This window comes from Centropristis striata, chromosome 23 (genome assembly GCF_030273125.1).
Source record: "Centropristis striata isolate RG_2023a ecotype Rhode Island chromosome 23, C.striata_1.0, whole genome shotgun sequence".
NCBI lineage: Eukaryota > Metazoa > Chordata > Actinopteri > Perciformes > Serranidae > Centropristis > Centropristis striata.
In genome coordinates this window covers 642619-661418 of record NC_081539.1, presented here as the reverse complement: position 1 = coordinate 661418, position 18800 = coordinate 642619, and the positions used below count along the sequence as shown (strand labels likewise).

The window sequence follows — 18800 nt, the reverse complement described above, 5'->3', positions numbered from 1 at the left end:
GGTCATCTCTTGTGTGTTTATGTTCTGTCAGCACGTAACTTGATATGTTAAACAGGTCGAGTTACTGTTATACATAGAGTCTGCTAGCTTTAGCCCTAAAAGCAGTTGTTGTGCAGTACAGTAAAGTACAGATGCATTATAATTTGGCCGCTGCTCAGAATTAAAATCAGAAAGCTTGAGTACAGGGTCAGTTAATAAGCTGTGTATTTTTGTTTTGCTTGTTTGATAGTTAAGACCATTCTATTTTCTTAACATGGTAGTATTTTGACTATTTTTCATAGTATTTTTAATGGTATACCTACATTTGATTGTTTTGTATTCAACTGTAAACCTTTACAGGAGGTGTACGTTGTATACAGAGATAGAGTAATTGTATCCCTTCTTTGTTTTTTCCTCAACCAGATCCCAGAGACCAGCACTCCTAAAGAGAAACCTGGTGGTCCAAAAAACAACAGGGCACAGTCATCTATCCCAGCAGCCTTCGCTACATTGTTTACATTATTTACAGGGTGGTCTTATTTATTTTGTTCCAAAAACTTAAGAACATGTTTGTTTCATACATCCAAGTATGTATAACTCTCTTGTATAACTTACAACCTACCTCACTGTACCTCAGGAATCTTTAATTATTTTATTACATTGTTTGCACAAGTTAGAGATGGAGTGGGGTTAGATGATGTCTGTTTTTACAAATAATGTTCTTCTTAATTGCACTGGCAGACAAGGCCAAGTTGAGCATATGTGTTCTTCATCCATCACTCATATTTTGGGCACGTGTATGTTCATTGTACTTTAGCAAATTCTGAGAAATAAAGCCACAATTGCCGAAGTAGAATGTTTTTGTTTTTGGCTTTTTTGGAGTAATTAACATTGATTCCACGGTTACCACTTTCTGTGTGTAATGCACAATCCTTAGATCAGAAAGTATTGCAGTTGGGTGGAAACCTTATATGTCTAAAACCATTCCTTTATTATTGTAATTATTGGTGAAAATAGCCGATCTGCAAGATCACAATGTGTTGAACTTATAGATCTGCTGCTATTTTCACAACTTGTGACACTGCCCAACCGCAATCTACAATACTTATTGACCTAAATTAATTTGTTAAAAGACTATACTTCTTTCTTTTCTTGACTAAAACTAGACTAAAACCTTTTTGATTTTTCGTCGACTAAAACTGGACTAAAACTATCACATATAGAAGTGACTAAAATTTGACTAAAACTAATAAGCATTTTAGTCCAAAAGACTAAATCTAAGACGGTTGTCAAAAACAACACTGATATATACACACACACACATATATGTATATATATATATATATATATATATGTGTTTTTGTTGTTGTTGTTGTTGTTTACCTTATACACAGTTTATCACGGAATCTCGCGGTCTCCCGTACGTTCAGGATTATCGCTATCTCGCGTGTATACGGCTGGCTCGCTACGCTGCCGTTACACGCCCGGTGGGAACTGATGCCGGGCGGAGGACGGAGCAAACCGCGACGGAGCCGTGTTTGGACTACCACCGGGAAAGTCTCAGGCCACGCCCTCTCTAAAGTCTCAGGTCACGCCCTCTCTAAAGTCTCAGGCCACGCCCTCTCTATAGTCTCAGGCCACGCCCTCTCTACAGTCTCAGGCCACGCCCTCTCTAAAGTATCAGGCCACGCCCTCTCTACAGTCTCAGGCCACGCCCTCTCTAAAGTCTCAGGCCACGCCCTCTTTAAAGTCTCAGGCCACGCCCTCTCTAAAGTCTCAGGCCACGCCCTCTCTAAAGTCTCAGGCCACGCCCTCTCTAATGTCAACTCACTCTGTGTGCCTCCAGCCTGTTAGCACATACACACTGTACTGCCAAAGAGCTAGCTGTTAGCCTGTTAGCACATACACACTGTACTGCTACAGAGCTAACTGTTAGCCTGTTAGCACATACACACTGTACTGCCAAAGAGCTAGCTGTTAGCCTGTTAGCACATACACACTGTACTGCTACAGAGCTAACTGTTAGCCTGTTAGCACATACACACTGTTCTGCTACAGAGCTAACTGCCGCTAACGGCGGCTCTTCTTAACGAGCCGACCCGCTAACCCCGCTCATACCCAGATCTAACTAACTAAGGGTTTTTGGTGTTTTTTAATTTTTTTTAACATGATTAAAAAAAAAAAAACCCGAGCTGGATTTCCGGCACCGTGCCGGAGGTCTTCAAGCCCTGTATATATAGAGTGGAATGCTTAATCATTGTTGATTTTATTGTTCTGCTTGCTGTTGAAACTTCACATCAACACATAATTATAAAACTGTAGATTTTCTCTCACACACACACACTAATAAAGAGTGACAGTTGTTTCTTCAAGATGTAAAATATTTTATTTTCTGTAAATGATTCTAAATCAGGTTCCACATTTCCCCCAAAACAAAAAAACAGACATCGTCATGGTAACACTCTGTTTACGTCCAATAATAAAAAAAACAAAACAAGGCTTCATGTCGTTCTGTACACTTCAGGGTCCTGAGAAAACCTCATATGTACACGGCAGCAGGACCCCGCAACACAAAGTGAAAACACACACACACACACACGCCTGCAGTCGACACGCCGGGTGAAAAACACACGAAGAAGAAACTAAAGTCAGACGAAGGCGGCGGTGAAACCCGCCCGCTCCTCAGCAGGTCTGTTCACAGTCTGGGTCCCATCGGCTCTGGGACCGCCGGACTCCAAGCTGAGCACCACATCTCTAAACCTTTTCTCTTCTCTTTAAATTTATCATACACATATTTACACGCTGAAACTCCAGACCTCGAACGCACCGCCGATTTAAAAATAGCTTCATCCAGTAATAAATAGAAAAAGAACAAAACCTCTTATCTTACAGGAAATTAACACGAGGAGGAGGAGGGGGGGGAGGAGGAATCAAGTGTGTTTCTGTAGGAATTGATCTGTTTTTGTTGTTTTCTGGTTTCATAGTGCAACGTCGACATTCTGCTTGTTCACTCACATTTACATCTGTGGTCATTTTTACACAATATACACACAGAGGACCAGCCTCGTCATAAGCCCCGCCCCCTCACCTGTCAATCACACACCCTGACCTCATTAAGCCCCTCCCCCCCGATCATTATGATCTCTGATAACGATCCTGTGTGATCACTTTCATTATTATTATCATCATTATTATTATCGTTATTATATTCTGAGACTTCTGATATGAAGTGTAGCTGCCCACAGAGCGATGGGCGATCGACATCAGCCCCGAGAGAGAGAGAGAGAGATAGAGAGAGAGGGAGAGGGAGAGGGAGGGAGAGAGAGAGAGAGAGAGAGAGAGAGAGCTGTGTGTTCAGTTCATCCATTTGCGGCAGTTGACAGCTCCACAGTGACACGGGATCTTATGTTGGTCGTCCTCCAGGTCGAACTTATAGTCATAAGACAGCTGAGAGAGAGAGAGAGAGAGAGAGAGAGAGAGAGAGAACGAGAGAGAGAGAGAGAGAGGGAGAGAGAACGAGAGAGAACGAGAGAGAGAGAGAACGAGAGAGAGAGAGAGGGAGTAAATTGTTGTTAATTTCGGCCCGTCATAATGAAAAAAAAACAACAAAAAAACATTGGCCGATATGCCCACTTTATGTTGATAACCCACGAGTCTCCTCTTTACTGACATGTCCACTTTATGCTGATAACCCACGAGTCTCCTCTTTACTGACATGCCCACTTTATGCTGATAACCCACGAGTCTCCTCTTTACTGACATGCCCACTTTATGTTGATAACCCACGAGTCTCCTCTTTACTGACATGCCCACTTTATGTTGATAACCCACGAGTCTCCTCTTTACTGACATGCCCACTTTATGCTGATAACCCACGAGTCTCCTCTTTGCTGACATGCCCACTTTATGCTGATAACCCACGAGTCTCCTCTTTACTGACATGCCCACTTTATGCTGATAACCCACGAGTCTGTTTACTGACATGCCCACTTTATGTTGATAACCCACGAGTCTGTTTACTGACATGCCCACTTTATGTTGATAACCCACGAGTCTGTTTACTGACATGCCCACTTTATGCTGATAACCCACGAGTCTCCTCTTTGCTGACATGCCCACTTTATGCTGATAACCCACGAGTCTCCTCTTTACTGACATGCCCACTTTATGCTGATAACCCACGAGTCTGTTTACTGACATGCCCACTTTATGTTGATAATCCACAAGTCTGTTTACTGACATGCCCACTTTATGTTGATAACCCACGAGTCTGTTTACTGACATGCCCACTTTATGCTGATAACCCACGAGTCTGTTTACTGACATGCCCACTTTATGCTGATAACCCACGAGTCTCCTCTTTACTGACATGCCCACTTTATGCTGATAACCCACGAGTCTCCTCTTTACTGACATGCCCACTTTATGTTGATAACTCACAAGTCTCTTTATTGACACGCCCACTTTATGTTGATAACTCACAAGTCTCTTTATTGACACGCCCACTTTATGTTGATAACCCACAAGTCTCCTCTTTACTGACACGCCCACTTTATGTTGATAACTCACAAGTCTCTTTATTGACACGCCCACTTTATGTTGATAACTCACAAGTCTCTTTATTGACACGCCCACTTTATGTTGATAACCCACAAGTCTCCTCTTTACTGACATGTCCACTTTATGCTGATAACCCACGAGTCTCCTCTTTACTGACATGCCCACTTTATGCTGATAACCCACGAGTCTGTTTACTGACATGCCCACTTTATGCTGATAACCCACGAGTCTGTTTACTGACATGCCCACTTTATGTTGATAACCCACGAGTCTCCTCTTTATTGACATGCCCACTTTATGTTGATAACCCACGAGTCTCCTCTTTACTGACATGCCCACTTTATGCTGATAACCCACGAGTCTCCTCTTTATTGACATGCCCACTTTATGTTGATAACCCACGAGTCTCCTCTTTACTGACATGCCCACTTTATGTTGATAACCCACGAGTCTCCTCTTTACTGACATGCCCACTTTATGCTGATAACTCACAAGTCTCTTTATTGACACGCCCACTTTATGTTGATAACCCACAAGTCTCCTCTTTACTGACATGCCCACTTTATGCTGATAACCCACGAGTCTCCTCTTTATTGACATGCCCACTTTATGTTGATAACCCACGAGTCTCCTCTTTACTGACATGCCCACTTTATGTTGATAACCCACGAGTCTCCTCTTTACTGACATGCCCACTTTATGTTGATAACCCACGAGTCTCCTCTTTACTGACATGCCCACTTTATGCTGATAACCCACGAGTCTCCTCTTTACTGACACGCCCACTTTATGTTGATAACTCACAAGTCTCTTTATTGACACGCCCACTTTATGTTGATAACCCACGAGTCTCCTCTTTACTGACATGCCCACTTTATGTTGATAACCCACGAGTCTCCTCTTTACTGACATGCCCACTTTATGTTGATAACCCACGAGTCTCCTCTTTACTGACATGCCCACTTTATGTTGATAACCCACGAGTCTCCTCTTTACTGACATGCCCACTTTATGCTGATAACCCACGAGTCTCCTCTTTACTGACACGCCCACTTTATGCTGATAACCCACGAGTCTCCTCTTTACTGACACGCCCACTTTATGCTGATAACTCACAAGTCTCTTTATTGACACGCCCACTTTATGTTGATAACTCACAAGTCTCTTAATTGACACGCCCACTTTATGTTGATAACCCACGAGTCTCCTCTTTCCTGACACGCCCACTTTATGTTGATAACCCACGAGTCTCCTCTTTACTGACATGCCCACTTTATGCTGATAACCCACGAGTCTCCTCTTTACTGACATGCCCACTTTATGCTGATAACCCACGAGTCTCCTCTTTCCTGACATGCCCACTTTATGTTGATAACCCACGAGTCTCCTCTTTCCTGACACGCCCACTTTATGTTGATAACCCACGAGTCTCCTCTTTACTGACATGCCCACTTTATGCTGATAACCCACGAGTCTCCTCTTTACTGACATGCCCACTTTATGTTGATAACCCACGAGTCTCCTCTTTACTGACATGCCCACTTTATGCTGATAACCCACGAGTCTCCTCTTTCCTGACATGCCCACTTTATGCTGATAACATGCTGTAAAATGTGTCCTGGTGAGTGGTTGTTCTCGTGACTAGAACGGTGACATGAACTGTCAGTACCTCGGGATAAATGAGACTTGTTGAAAGGAAACGTCTACAGAAACGTGAACCTGAGTGTTAGTGTTGTTGTGTTCACCTCTTCTCCTCTCTGGATGCGTCTGCAGGAGCTGATGATGATCTTGTTCTCCTTCTCCACAGTGACCACCTCTGTGATGCAGTTGGGAGAGCACGAGTGGTTGATGTACCTGTCAATCACGGACAGAGGGCGGGTCGTCAAACTCAAGAAGGAAAAATTAACCACGGCTGACAGAGAGAAGCCGGGAAATCATTGATCATAAACCTCTTAACCTCTCTTATGATCAATAAGTCCTGCAGCTCTGTGGAATCAGCACAGTCACAACTCAACATGTCTTAGAATGACAGATATCAGAAAAACATGATTTTTTTCATGATTAATTGGACTAAAATGTTAATAAAAAAATCTACAGTAGTGATCAATATAATATCAGTCCAATGTGACTAAACAGATGAATCCAGGTGTTTAGTATATTTTTATTGCTACATGGCTAACAAGGTACCAGTAGGTGCAGTAGACTCTCATTAACCCAACCAGACCAGCATTGGTGATATGCAGCTCTTAAGGCTGTCACATTGGGCAATTAGTTGAATTATTATATTATTATTTTTATTTTTTCCTTTTTTATGTGAAGCCCTTTGTTACATTTCTCTTGTATGAAAAGAAATAAAGTGTGACAGACAGGTGGAAGCGGTCTCACCTCGCTGGTCCTCCAGTGATGGTGGCGTCGATCACAAAGTCGTTGTCGATCCGGAACATGTACACACCACGGTTCTACACACACACACACACACACACACACACACACAGTAAGCATCAGTCCACATGTGGCTGTGACTCATCAGGTCCTGAGGACTAAGGAGGACCTGCTGCTGGTACCTGGGACTCGTAGAGGCGCTCCTTGCGGTTGGCTACTTCGCTCCTGATGATGGTTCCGATGTACTCGATGACCATCGTACATTTCTCGATGTCCCTGGCAGCGTACAGACCCAGACCCTGCACACACACACACACACAGGGTGGGTCAGTGTGTGTGTGTGTGTGTGTGTGTGTGTGTGTGTGTGTGTGTGTGTGTGTGTGTGTGTGTGTGTGTGTGTGTGTGTTTGGGGGGGGTCCTCACCTGGATGCGTGAGCGGGCCAGGTAGACGTTGGTCTTCCACTCGGCCTTCATGCGGCGGTACTGGGCTGACTTGGAGTGGCGGCCCTGGTGCGCCCCGGCCACCGACTCGCCGGGAGAGAGAGCGATGACGCCGGGAACCAAACCCACGATGGAGCCCACCGAGCCCTGACACCGGGGGGCCACGCTGGTCAGCAGGGTGGGCCTGACACACACACACACACACACACACACACACACACACACACACACTCCTGCTCACACACTGCATGGCTGATGTGACCTGTGTGTGTGTGTCTGTGTGTGTGTGTCTGTGTCTCTGTGTGTGTGTGTGTGTGTGTGTGTGTCTGTGTGTGTGTGTCTGTGTCTCTGTGTGTGTGTGTGTGTGTGTGTGTGTGTTACCTCTTGGTCTGACAGGCTTTAGGTTCAGATCTTGCGGAGCCTGAAGGGTTGAAGGCCAGAGGCCACTCCATGAGGGGGTTCCTGCCGTAACGAAAGGTGTAACGCTCACAGGTCTCCACACCTGGCAACTACACACACACACACACACACACACACACACACACACACACACACACACACACACACACACACACACAGGATTTAACACCTGGGGAACATCACAGCCTCTGAAGGTAAACACACAACGATGAAGTAAAGGATCCTACAGTGTGTGTGTGTGTGTGTGTGTGTGTGTGTGTGTGTGTGTGTGTGTGTGTGTGACGTACAGACTCGATGATCCTGGTCACTGCAGACGAGGTCAAACCAAACAGATCTTCTCCTTTCAGGTAAACTGGGAAGAGCTTCAGAGTCCCACTGGAGGCTCTCATCTGAGATACTGGTTCCAGGATCTGGTCCCACACAGCTGGAGAGAACCAGGACCAGGAACAGAACCAGGACCAGGACAAGAACCAGACCAGAACAACACACACAAGTTTACCAGAAAGAAATCACAAAGTTTCACAAATAACATGAGAATAAAAACACACAACACACTCTGAGAGGTGTTGGAGACCAGAAGGTTCTAGTTCATTCTTCCTGCTTTCAACACTGGATATTCCACCTGGTGCAGGACGAGTAGTTATACCAACAAAGTGACCTTTGACCCCTGGATGACCCGGGAACATCTAGAAGTTCTGGTGTCACCAGAGGATCTGTTCCTTCCATCTTCTTGCGATTGCGGATTGTATGATTGCGGGTCATGCACATATTCTAATAATCTATAATCGGCTCGTTGCTGGTAGCTTGGTAACCCAAGGGTTGGTGCTACGGACGTTATCCGTCCACCAGAGGCCGCCACTTGCTGTTTTGGAACGTGAACAGCTGCACGCTGCAGCCGGCGGCGATGCTGCCGTGCCGGCTCGCGTGTCCGCTTACTGTCAGCACTCGGCTAGGTGAGTGCTGCATGTTTGATCGTTGCTCTGCCGACGGGTGTTTTCGCCTAGTTGTGGGTGTGCAAGTAAGTAGGTGCGATCATAGCCTGTTTGCTAGCCTTCGGGTAGCACGGTTGCTAGCGCTGCTCTCCCCGCTGAGTGCGGTTGTGCACCGTGGCTTTGAGGCTCTCACCTTAGCCCGGTTGCGTAGTTACTCATTTCTGAACCTTGTCTAGTGTTTTCGGCAGACCGCTTTGTGTTACATTTTCAGACGTGTATACGCTGGCACGCAGACGGACCAGGAGTCGTTCTCTGGCCGAATCAGTCCTTCCTACCGAAGAGGTTATCCCCCCGACAGGTAAACCAATCGGTAGAGCTGGCTCACCGGGGGGAGCAGACATGACTCCGGACCTGTAGGAGCCGCATTTAGGTTTCTTTAGTGATTTTTGATTTGTGCTTGATTATGTGCACCACTAACTTCTGTTGTGTCAGCTCCTCCCTCCTCAGGTGGTGAGGAGGTATCAAATAGGCTGGGGGATGGCGCAATCAGTGGCAAAAACTGTCATTGACCGCAGCCAGGCGCAACACAGTTTGGACATTGTTATTATAAAAATAATAAAAATACATCGTTTAACTTCAGTCACTCTCCTGAACTTTTGTTTTTACCGGGCGCTCCTCCGCGTCATACACATTGCCCTTTTTTAGTAGCGGGCAGAAAATTAAGAAGAATAAAGGAAATAAGGTGGGGTTTTTTTGGCCAGTTACAATCGTCAATGGCAGTTTAGACATATGTGGAGAAGACCACCGCCCTAGGCAGGACAGACAACCTCTAATATGTCATGAAGGCTGCAGGAAGGTGGCTGCACTGTCCAAACAGAGACTCTCCCACTGGGTTGTGGATGTGGTCTTGTGGTCCAGTGCCATTCTGCCAGAAATGTGTCCACATCATGGGCTGCGTTGAAGAGGGTTCCTCTACAAGACATTTGTGCTGATGCTACCTGGTCTTCTTTGTGCACATTTGCTCGATTCTCCAGAGTAAATGTTGCTGCTCCTCATCCTGGGGTGACGGATGTCCTGTCGCCCTAGTTGGTCAGTCTCCTCGTGACCTTTTTGGTCTGGCGGTCAGTAAGAATGAACTTATATAGCGTTTTTCTCGTCACTTTGCGACCACTCAAAGATCTTCACACTACAGCGCTCATTCACCCGTTCACCCACACATTCATACAGGTGGCAGAGGCTACCCTAAACGGTGCCACCTGCCACCTGAATGCAGCATCAGGAGCAATTTGGGGTTCAATATCTTACTCAAGGATACTTGGACATGTAGGCTGCGACGGTCAGGGATCAAACCACCAACCCTCCGATTGGTGGGCAACCCGCTCTACCATCTGAGCCACAGCCGCCCCTCTGGTGACACTAGAACTTCTAGATGTTCCCGGGTCATCCAGGGGTCACAGGTCACTTTGTTGGTATAACTACTTGACCTGCGCGAGATGGAATGTCCAGAACTCATAGAACCGTAGTTACATACGTAACTCTCGATTCCTTCAAAGAAAACTTTGAGAACCGGTTCTCTGGACCCGCCTGGAGGGTCCGTCCCGGTCCCCAGCTGGTCCTGGTGCAGGTTTACCTTTGGGTGTGTGTCCGGTCAGCGTGAGGTCGTCGTGTCCCTTCTCCACCACCTTGACTTTGAAGAGCGGCCGTCCGTCCTGCTCCTCGATGCAGCACGTGTACTTACAGCGTCTGAGGAGAACGTGACATCACTCTGTAGTTAAGTCTGACAGGAACAGCAGCAAAGCATCATGGGAGATGGAGTCCCGGTTACCTGTTGCTGTGGCGCATGCTCCAGTAGATGCGGTTGGCGTTGTAGCCGATGGGGAAGATGGCGGTCTTGTTGTGGAAGGCCTTCATCTGCTGTGGGAGGAGCCTGCCGACGGCGCGGAACAGCAGGCTGCCCACGCGGAAGGTGTGCTGCCGCTCGCCGCGCTGCACCACGGCGGCGATCTGCCGCGCCTCGTCCCGCTGCACGAACACCCGCCGGAACACGGAGAAGCAGCGCAGCTCGCAGTCGTACGGGTCGCAGGCCGCCATCGCCGCAGCGTCGGGGGGCGGGCCCGGGGTGGAGGAGGGGGAGCCGCCCACAGGGACCATCCGGGGCTTATGGAGGTGGCAGAGCATCGTCTTATCCTGGAGGACACACACACACACACACAGATATATATATATATATATATACATATACACACACACAGATATATATATATATATACACACACACAGACAAAAACACACACGCACATAAATATATATATTTATATACACACACATATATTTTTATACATATTTATACGTTTTTTGTGTTTCCTGCAAAACTTGAAAAAATGAGTTTGGTGATTTTTTAACAGGGTGACGATATTTGTGTGTGTGTGTGTGTGTGTACCTTGAAGAAGGTGCAGTGGGCCTGCAGGGCGCAGGTGAAGTGGTATGTGTTGGTGCAGCGGAGGCGGTTGCAGCCGCTGGTGGCTCCAGTTCTCTGACAGTAGACGCAGCGCAGCGTCAGGCTGCGTCTCAGAGCCAGCTCCACGTTGATCAGGGCGCCCGCCTGGGTCTCATACACCTCGCTGGACCACAGGGCGCAGTTCAGGTGGACCTGGGACCAGACACACACATCAGAGACCTGCTGGTCCAGACTAACACCAGGGACCTGCTGGTCCAGACTAACACCAGAGACCTGCTGGTCCAGACTTACACCAGGGACCTGCTGGTCCAGACTAACAGACCCCCCAGTCAGACTCACCCACAGGTCCAGGTCCAGGTTCAGCAGTCTGGCAGGTCCGTCGGTGCGTCCGTCCCCCTGCTGGTTACAGAAGCAGCACCTCCGCTGGTCTTTGGGGGACGGGTCCGGTCTAAGACACGCCCCGAACTTCTTCAACAGCACGTCCACTTCCTCCTCTGTTGGCACGGCAACCGCCTCGTTAGGGATGCAAGGGCCCCTGGGTAAAAAAAAGAAGCATACAGAATAACTAACCAGGGTGATGCTAACAGCTAACCTGCTCAGTGTGATGCTAACAGGCTAACCTGCTCAGGGTGATGCTAACGGGCTAACCTGCTCAGGGTGATGCTAGCAGGCTAACCTGCTCAGGGTGATGCTAACGGACTAACCTGCTCGGGGTGATGCTAGCAGGCTAACCTGCTCAGTGTGATGCTAACAGGCTAACCTGCTGAGGGTGATGCTAACAGGCTAACCTGCTCAGGGTGATGTTAACGGACTAACCTGCTCGGGGTGATGCTAGCAGGCTAACCTGCTCAGTGTGATGCCAACAGGCTAACCTGCTGAGGGTGATGCTAACAGGCTAACCTGCTCAGGGTGATGCTAACGAACTAACCTGCTCAGGGTGATGCTAACAGGCTAACCTGCTCAGGGTGATGCTAACGAACTAACCTGCTCAGGGTGATGCTAACAGGCTAACCTGCTCAGGGTGATGCTAACGAACTAACCTGCTCAGGGTGATGCTAACAGGCTAACCTGCTCAGTGTGATGCTAACAGGCTAACCTGCTGAGGGTGATGCTAACAGGCTAACCTGCTCAGGGTGATGCTAACGGACTAACCTTCTCAGGGTGAAGCTAAGAGGCTAACCTGCTCAGTGTGATGCTAGCAGGCTAACCTGCTCAGGGTGATGCTAACAGGCTAACCTGCTCAGGGTGATGCTAACAGACTAACCTTCTCAGGGTGAAGCTAAGAGGCTAACCTGCTCAGTGTGATGCTAGCAGGCTAACCTGCTCAGGGTGATGCTAACAGGCTAACCTGCTCAGGGTGATGCTAGCAGGCTAACCTGCTCAGGGTGATGCTAACAGGCTAACCTGCTCAGGGTGATGCTGAAGCTCCAGCGTCTCCAGCGGATGTTCTTCATCTTCTTCCCGTGGCGAGACGACAGCGAGTCGTCCCCGCCAGGGACCGCCCGGGGGCGGGGCTTCAGCTTCACCTTCACCTGTAAACAACACAGTCAGTTATCCAGTCGGTGGACGGGCTGATCGGCGAACACCTGACCGTATGCGGCGACCACGCCCACCTTGAGGCTGTCCATGCGGGGCCTGGTCTCCAGGGTGATGGCGGCGGCGGGAGGGAAGGAGAGCGGCGGCGAGGAGGCGGCGGGGGGCAGCGAGGGGGCCGTGTGGAGGAGGGAGTGGACGGCGATGGACGACATGTTGCTGGTGTACTGGTGAGACATCCTGTTGGGAGGGAGGCGCTCCGAGTCCGACAGCATGACGGGGACAGCAGCCTGGGGACAGACATGATGATGTCATCACCTGCACGCCATGACATCATCTGACAAGCTAACAACATGAAGGACGCGCTTTACACCGGGACACGGAGCAGCTCGGGGACGTCCACCGGGAGACAAACGTGACTACTTCACTTCAGCATTCACATCATTTGTTTACTCTTTAAACTGTTTATTAAATTATTATAATAATTATTATAATTATTATGTGTTATGAGCCTAACCAGGAACTGTTTGACCTAAAACTAGATCAGTGGGTTTGTAGCCTAAATTCAATGAAACTGCAGCTATTTTTTACAACCACAAACGGTCTGAGTCTGTTGACTGACACGTGCATCATGTTTAGAGTCTCTTTTAATATCTTTATTACCTTTTAGTGGCTTTGTTTTAGGCTAATCTCATTTAAAACCTTTTAAAAACCCTGGAGACAGCTTTAGTTAATTTTATCATCAAGATTTAACATAAAAAACGTGATGAAACATTTTTATAAATTAAAGCACATAAAGTACATTAAGTCGTTAAAAAGATGCCAGTAAATAATGCAACAATATAGATAATATATAAACAATCTGAGTACTTCTACTTTAGCTACTTTATTGTATGTGTTGCTGCTGCGTTTGTACTTTCAACGTCAGTAAGTCTTGAATGAGTCGACGTCACTACGGCAACAAGAAGGAATGTTATTATCACCTTATGAATATTTTTAACTAACGTGCTGCCTCACCTTGGCTGCAGCGGTCGGGCTCTGCAGGTCAGACGTGTGGAGGGAGGAGCAGTTTGGGCTGCAGAACACCAGACTGGATCCTGGTCTGGACTGACCCTCCTGTAACACACACACACACACACACACACACACACACACACACAAACAGTCACTTCCTGTCTGCATTCTCGATTTGTTTTCAGACGTCAGTGTGAGGCGGTCGAACCTGTTTGAGCTCTTTGACGATGCGGACTCCGTTTCCCAGCAGCACCTTGCAGTAGCTGCAGCACTGAGGCCTGACAGCAGCAGCTGGAGGTCTCTGCTGCCGCATGACCCCCGAACCCTGAAACAGGTTCAACTTCAGGTAAGTCTCCTCTTTACTGACATGCCCACTTTATGTTGATAACTCACAAGTCTCTTTACTGACATGTCCACTTTATGCTGATAACCCACGAGTCTCCTCTTTACTGACATGCCCACTTTATGTTGATAACTCACAAGTCTCTTTACTGACATGTCCACTTTATGTTGATAACCCACGAGTCTCCGCTTTACTGACATGCCCACTTTATGCTGATAACCCACAAGTCTCCTCTTTACTGACATGCCCACTTTATGTTGATAACCCACGAGTCTCCTCTTTACTGACATGCCCACTTTATGTTGATAACTCACAAGTCTCTTTACTGACATGTCCACTTTATGTTAATAACCCACGAGTCTCCTCTTTACTGACATGCCCACTTTATGTTGATAACCCACGAGTCTCCTCTTTACTGACATGCCCACTTTATGCTGATAACCCACGAGTCTCCTCTTTACTGACATGCCCACTTTATGCTGATAACCCACGAGTCTCCTCTTTACTGACATGCCCACTTTATGTTGATAACCCACGAGTCTCCTCTTTACTGATATGCCCACTTTATGTTGATAACTCACAAGTCTCTTTACTGACATGTCCACTTTATGTTAATAACCCACGAGTCTCCTCTTTACTGACATGCCCACTTTATGTTGATAACCCACGAGTCTCCTCTTTACTGACATGCCCACTTTATGTTGATAACCCACGAGTCTCCTCTTTATTGACATGCCCACTTTATGCTGATAACCCACGAGTCTCTTTACTGACATGCCCACTTTATGCTGATAACCCACGAGTCTCTTTACTGACATGCCCACTTTATGCTGATAACCCACGAGTCTCTTTACAGTATTAATATCTGTAACATGTCAGCGGTTGTAGATATCACCTGTGTGAGCGGTACGCGGACCCCGGCCAGCAGGGCCAGGGAGCTGCGCTCCGGGCCGGCCGGGCGGCTCAGCTGGTAGTCGGCGGGGACGGGGACCTGCAGCAGCTCCGCCACCGCCGCCATCACGCCCGCCACGTTCTGTAAACACATTGACAGTGATGTCATCAGGAGGGAGGGGCCACTGGGACTCAACACGCCGACGGAGAGAGAGACTTTACCTGAGCAGCCACAGGGTTCAGGGTGATCGCTATGGTGACCAGGTCAGTGTTAGAGCAGGAGGGAGGGGCCTGGTGGTGAGGCTCCGCCTTCACTTCCTGTTTCACTGCAGAGCCTGGAAACACACACACAGACACACACAGACAGACAGACAGACAGACAGTGGTATTATTACAGTGGTACTGCAGTGATATTATTGTTATTTGTGCGGCACCACTAATGGCTGACTGACCCTTGCCCCAGGCGCAGGGCATCATGGGTATTGTAGGCGAGGGGCAGGGCGAGGGCGGCTCCAGCTTGATGAAGGACAGGTCGGGGTAGCGGCTGATCTCAGCGTCCGCCACGCTCTCCGGAGACGACGACGGCACGAAGCCGTCCGGGCTGACACGCCCCGAAGACTCCTGCACCCTGAGGAGGAGGAGAGAGAGGAGGAGGAGCAGGAGTCAGTGCAGCAGGAGGAGGAGGAGGAGAGAGGAGGAGGAGAGAGAGGAGGAGGAGCAGGAGTCAGTGCAGCAGGAGGAGGAGGAGAGAGGAGGAGGAGAAGGAGAAAGAGGAGGAGAGAGAGAGAGGAGGAGAAGAGAGGAGGAGGAGACAGGAGGAGAAGGAGAGAGAGGAGGAGGAGGAGTTTACCTGAGCTCCTCCTGGTTGTTGTGGGGCGGGGTCGGCAGAGAGGCGGGGACGTCGACGGTTTTGGAGGCGTGGTTTAGAGCCAGAAGCCCCTCCCCCTTCTGCTTCACACCTTTCACTGAGAGAAACAAACAGAAAACAGAGTCAGATATCACTCACAGTAATAAACGTCCCTTTTTATTTCAACAGTTTTATTTAACAAAATATTCGCTAAAACAAACAGAAACCTGCTTTTTCTCTTCAACTTCCATTTTTTATATTGCATCCTGAACCGACTCTCTGAACCCCAACGAGCCATGTCCTCTCCTCTCTGCTCTGTGTAAACAGCCTCTCCTCTCCTCTCTGCTCTGTGTAAACAGCCTCTCCTGTCCTCTCCCCTCTGCTCTGTGTAAACAGCCTCTCCTGTCCTCTCCTCTCTGCTCTGTGTAAACAGCCTCTCCTGTCCTCTCCTCTCTGCTCTGTGTAAACAGCCTCTCCTGTCCTCTCCCCTCTGCTCTGTGTAAACAGCCTCTCCTGTCCTCTCCCCTCTGCTCTGTGTAAACAGCCTCTCCTGTCCTCTCCTCTCTGCTCTGTGTAAACAGCCTCTCCTGTCCTCTCCCCTCTGCTCTGTGTAAACAGCCTCTCCTGTCCTCTCCCCTCTGCTCTGTGTAAACAGCCTCTCCTGTCCTCTCCTCTCTGCTCTGTGTAAACAGCCTCTCCTGTCCTCTCCCCTCTGCTCTGTGTAAACAGCCTCTCCTGTCCTCTCCTCTCTGCTCTGTGTAAACAGCCTCTCCTGTCCTCTCCTCTCTGCTCTGTGTAAACAGCCTCTCCTGTCCTCTCCTTTCTATGCTAAATGGAGGATTTTTGACTTTTTTTTTTAGGAAAACTTACTTGGGGTTCAGAGAGTTCAGAATTTAAAAGTGGTCCCAGACTTGAACCCTGAGGAACTCCAGAATATAACTGACACAGAGCTAAAGCACCAACACTGACACTGAATAAAGAGATTCTGACACTAATATCAACATTTAACACAACAGCCACTTTTTACAACCGATGATGTGTTCAAGGACTGTGGGATAGTTCAAACTCTGCCGATAACGTCTGTTTCTAGTTTCTATCTACGATAAAAGGAGGACTTTTTGTGTTTTTTTCAGGAAAATGGCATATTTCTGGCGTAGTCTCTGTGTTGTTCCGCTCACCTTCCTGCTCGCTGATGTCCTTCCTCGCCAGCTCCTCCGTCGTGGCGAAGCCGTTAACCAGCTTCTGCCTGGCGACGGGCGGGGGGGTGGGGGGCAGCGAGGCCGGAGGTGTGGGGGGGTTACTGAGGTTGTTCTGCTTGGGGGGGGGGGGGTTCAGTTAGTAGGTTCAGTTTCAGATAGATAGATAGATAGATAGATAGATAGATAGATAGATAGATAGATAGATAGATAGATAGATAGATAGATAGATAGATAGATAGATAGATAGATAGATAGATAGATAGATAGATAGATAGATAGATAGATAGATAGATAGAAATTCGGTTGTCACAGCAGTCCGGTATTCAAGTACAATAAAATACAATAGAATAAAATACTGAGGTAGAATACATAAAAACAACAATAGAAAAAACAAAACAGAATAGAACAAAGACACTTAAGTTAAAAGAAGATAGGTACAGTGGCAAGATGATGGTAATCATACTGATGATAATGTGTATATATATATATATATATATATATATATATATATATATATATATATATATACACACATAATAATACTGCTGTGATGTGGTGCTGAAGGTCTCCTGCTGTACCTTGTAGATGAGCTGAGAGTAGTAATCAGTCACTCCGTCCAGGGAGCCGCTACCGAAGGAGCCACTCAGACGGGAGTCTCTGCCCAGAGACGAGCTGCCGTACGGGGGGAACAGACTCAGGTCAACCCCCAGGACGGGCTCCATGAGGGGCAGCACCGACAGCTGGAGGAGGAGATCACACATCAGAGAGGAGGAGGAGGAGCAGGAGGGGGGGGGAGGAGAGGAGGAGGAGGGGGGGGGGAGAGGAGGAGGAGGAGAGGAGGGGAGGAGAAGGAGGAGAGGATGAGGAGGAGAGGAGGGGAGGAGGAGGGGGGGGAGGAGAGGAGGAGGAGGGGAGGAGGAGGGGGGGGGGGAGGAGGAGGGGAGGAGGAGAGGAGGAGGAGGAGAGGAGAAGGAGAGGTGTGTGTACCTGTCTGAGGTGAGTCATCAGCGGGTCAGAGGAGGAGGTGGAGGAGGAGTGGAGCGTCCTGTCCTCCTCCTCCTTCCTCCTCCTCTTGGTTTTGGGAGGAGGTCTGTCCTTGTCGGAGCGTCTCTTGCAGCGCTGCGTCTTCCTCCTGGTCGGGTCGGAGACGTCTGGACTGTCCACCTGGAGGGAGACAGACAGGTCAGAGGGACGCCATGCTGCCGGCGCCACGTCGCTCCTCCCTAGCCGACTCCTCACCAGGCCGCCGCGGGCGCCGGGCCCGTCCTCCTCCTCCGACCGGACGCTGTCGTTGGACAGCTGACGGCGTGCGGCGGGGGGGGGCGGGGCCGGTCGGCGAGGGCGTGGTGGCCGGCGAGCTCCTGTCCCTCAGCAGCTGTCTGAGCAGCTCCTTTCCTGCGTCTCCCCCGTGAGGAGGTGAGGGGGAGGAGAGTCCCTCCCCCCCGCCCTCCTCCATCTTCACCACGCCCCCTCCACAGGCTCCTCCCTCCTCACGCTCCTCCTGCAGGGAGACGAGGACACATTACAGCACCACGGCAACAGACACTGTCGAGTTAAAGTACAGCCCGCGGACGTGACGTCACCGTGACGTCACAGTGACATCACCGTTACGCCAACGTGACATCACTGTGACATCATCGTGATGCCAACGTGACTTCACTGTGACATCATTGTGATGTCACCGTGACATCACTGTGACATCACCGTTACGCCAACGTGACATCACTGTGACATCATCGTGATGCCAACGTGACATCATCGTGACATCATTGCTACGCCAACGTGACATCACCGTGACGTC

General features: G+C 48.7%; 1 protein-coding gene across 1 annotated transcript in view; it reads right to left on the bottom strand.

The window, feature by feature from the left end:
* Positions 1-2345: 2345 nt before the first annotated feature.
* kmt2ca (lysine (K)-specific methyltransferase 2Ca) overlaps positions 2346-18800 on the bottom strand; it is an 85786-nt gene continuing 69331 nt past the window's right edge. The window contains 23 exon segments of the mRNA XM_059327392.1: positions 2346-3426; positions 6285-6393; positions 6925-6998; positions 7104-7220; positions 7345-7546; positions 7744-7871; positions 8070-8206; positions 10345-10457; positions 10540-10901; positions 11155-11364; positions 11512-11707; positions 12577-12704; positions 12786-12995; positions 13723-13821; positions 13928-14044; positions 14958-15095; positions 15176-15288; positions 15406-15581; positions 15804-15918; positions 16979-17111; positions 17578-17739; positions 17987-18360; positions 18362-18500. Of these exon segments, the coding sequence (XP_059183375.1) occupies positions 3334-3426; positions 6285-6393; positions 6925-6998; positions 7104-7220; positions 7345-7546; positions 7744-7871; positions 8070-8206; positions 10345-10457; positions 10540-10901; positions 11155-11364; positions 11512-11707; positions 12577-12704; positions 12786-12995; positions 13723-13821; positions 13928-14044; positions 14958-15095; positions 15176-15288; positions 15406-15581; positions 15804-15918; positions 16979-17111; positions 17578-17739; positions 17987-18360; positions 18362-18500 (3645 nt within the window). The 3' untranslated portion in view covers positions 2346-3333.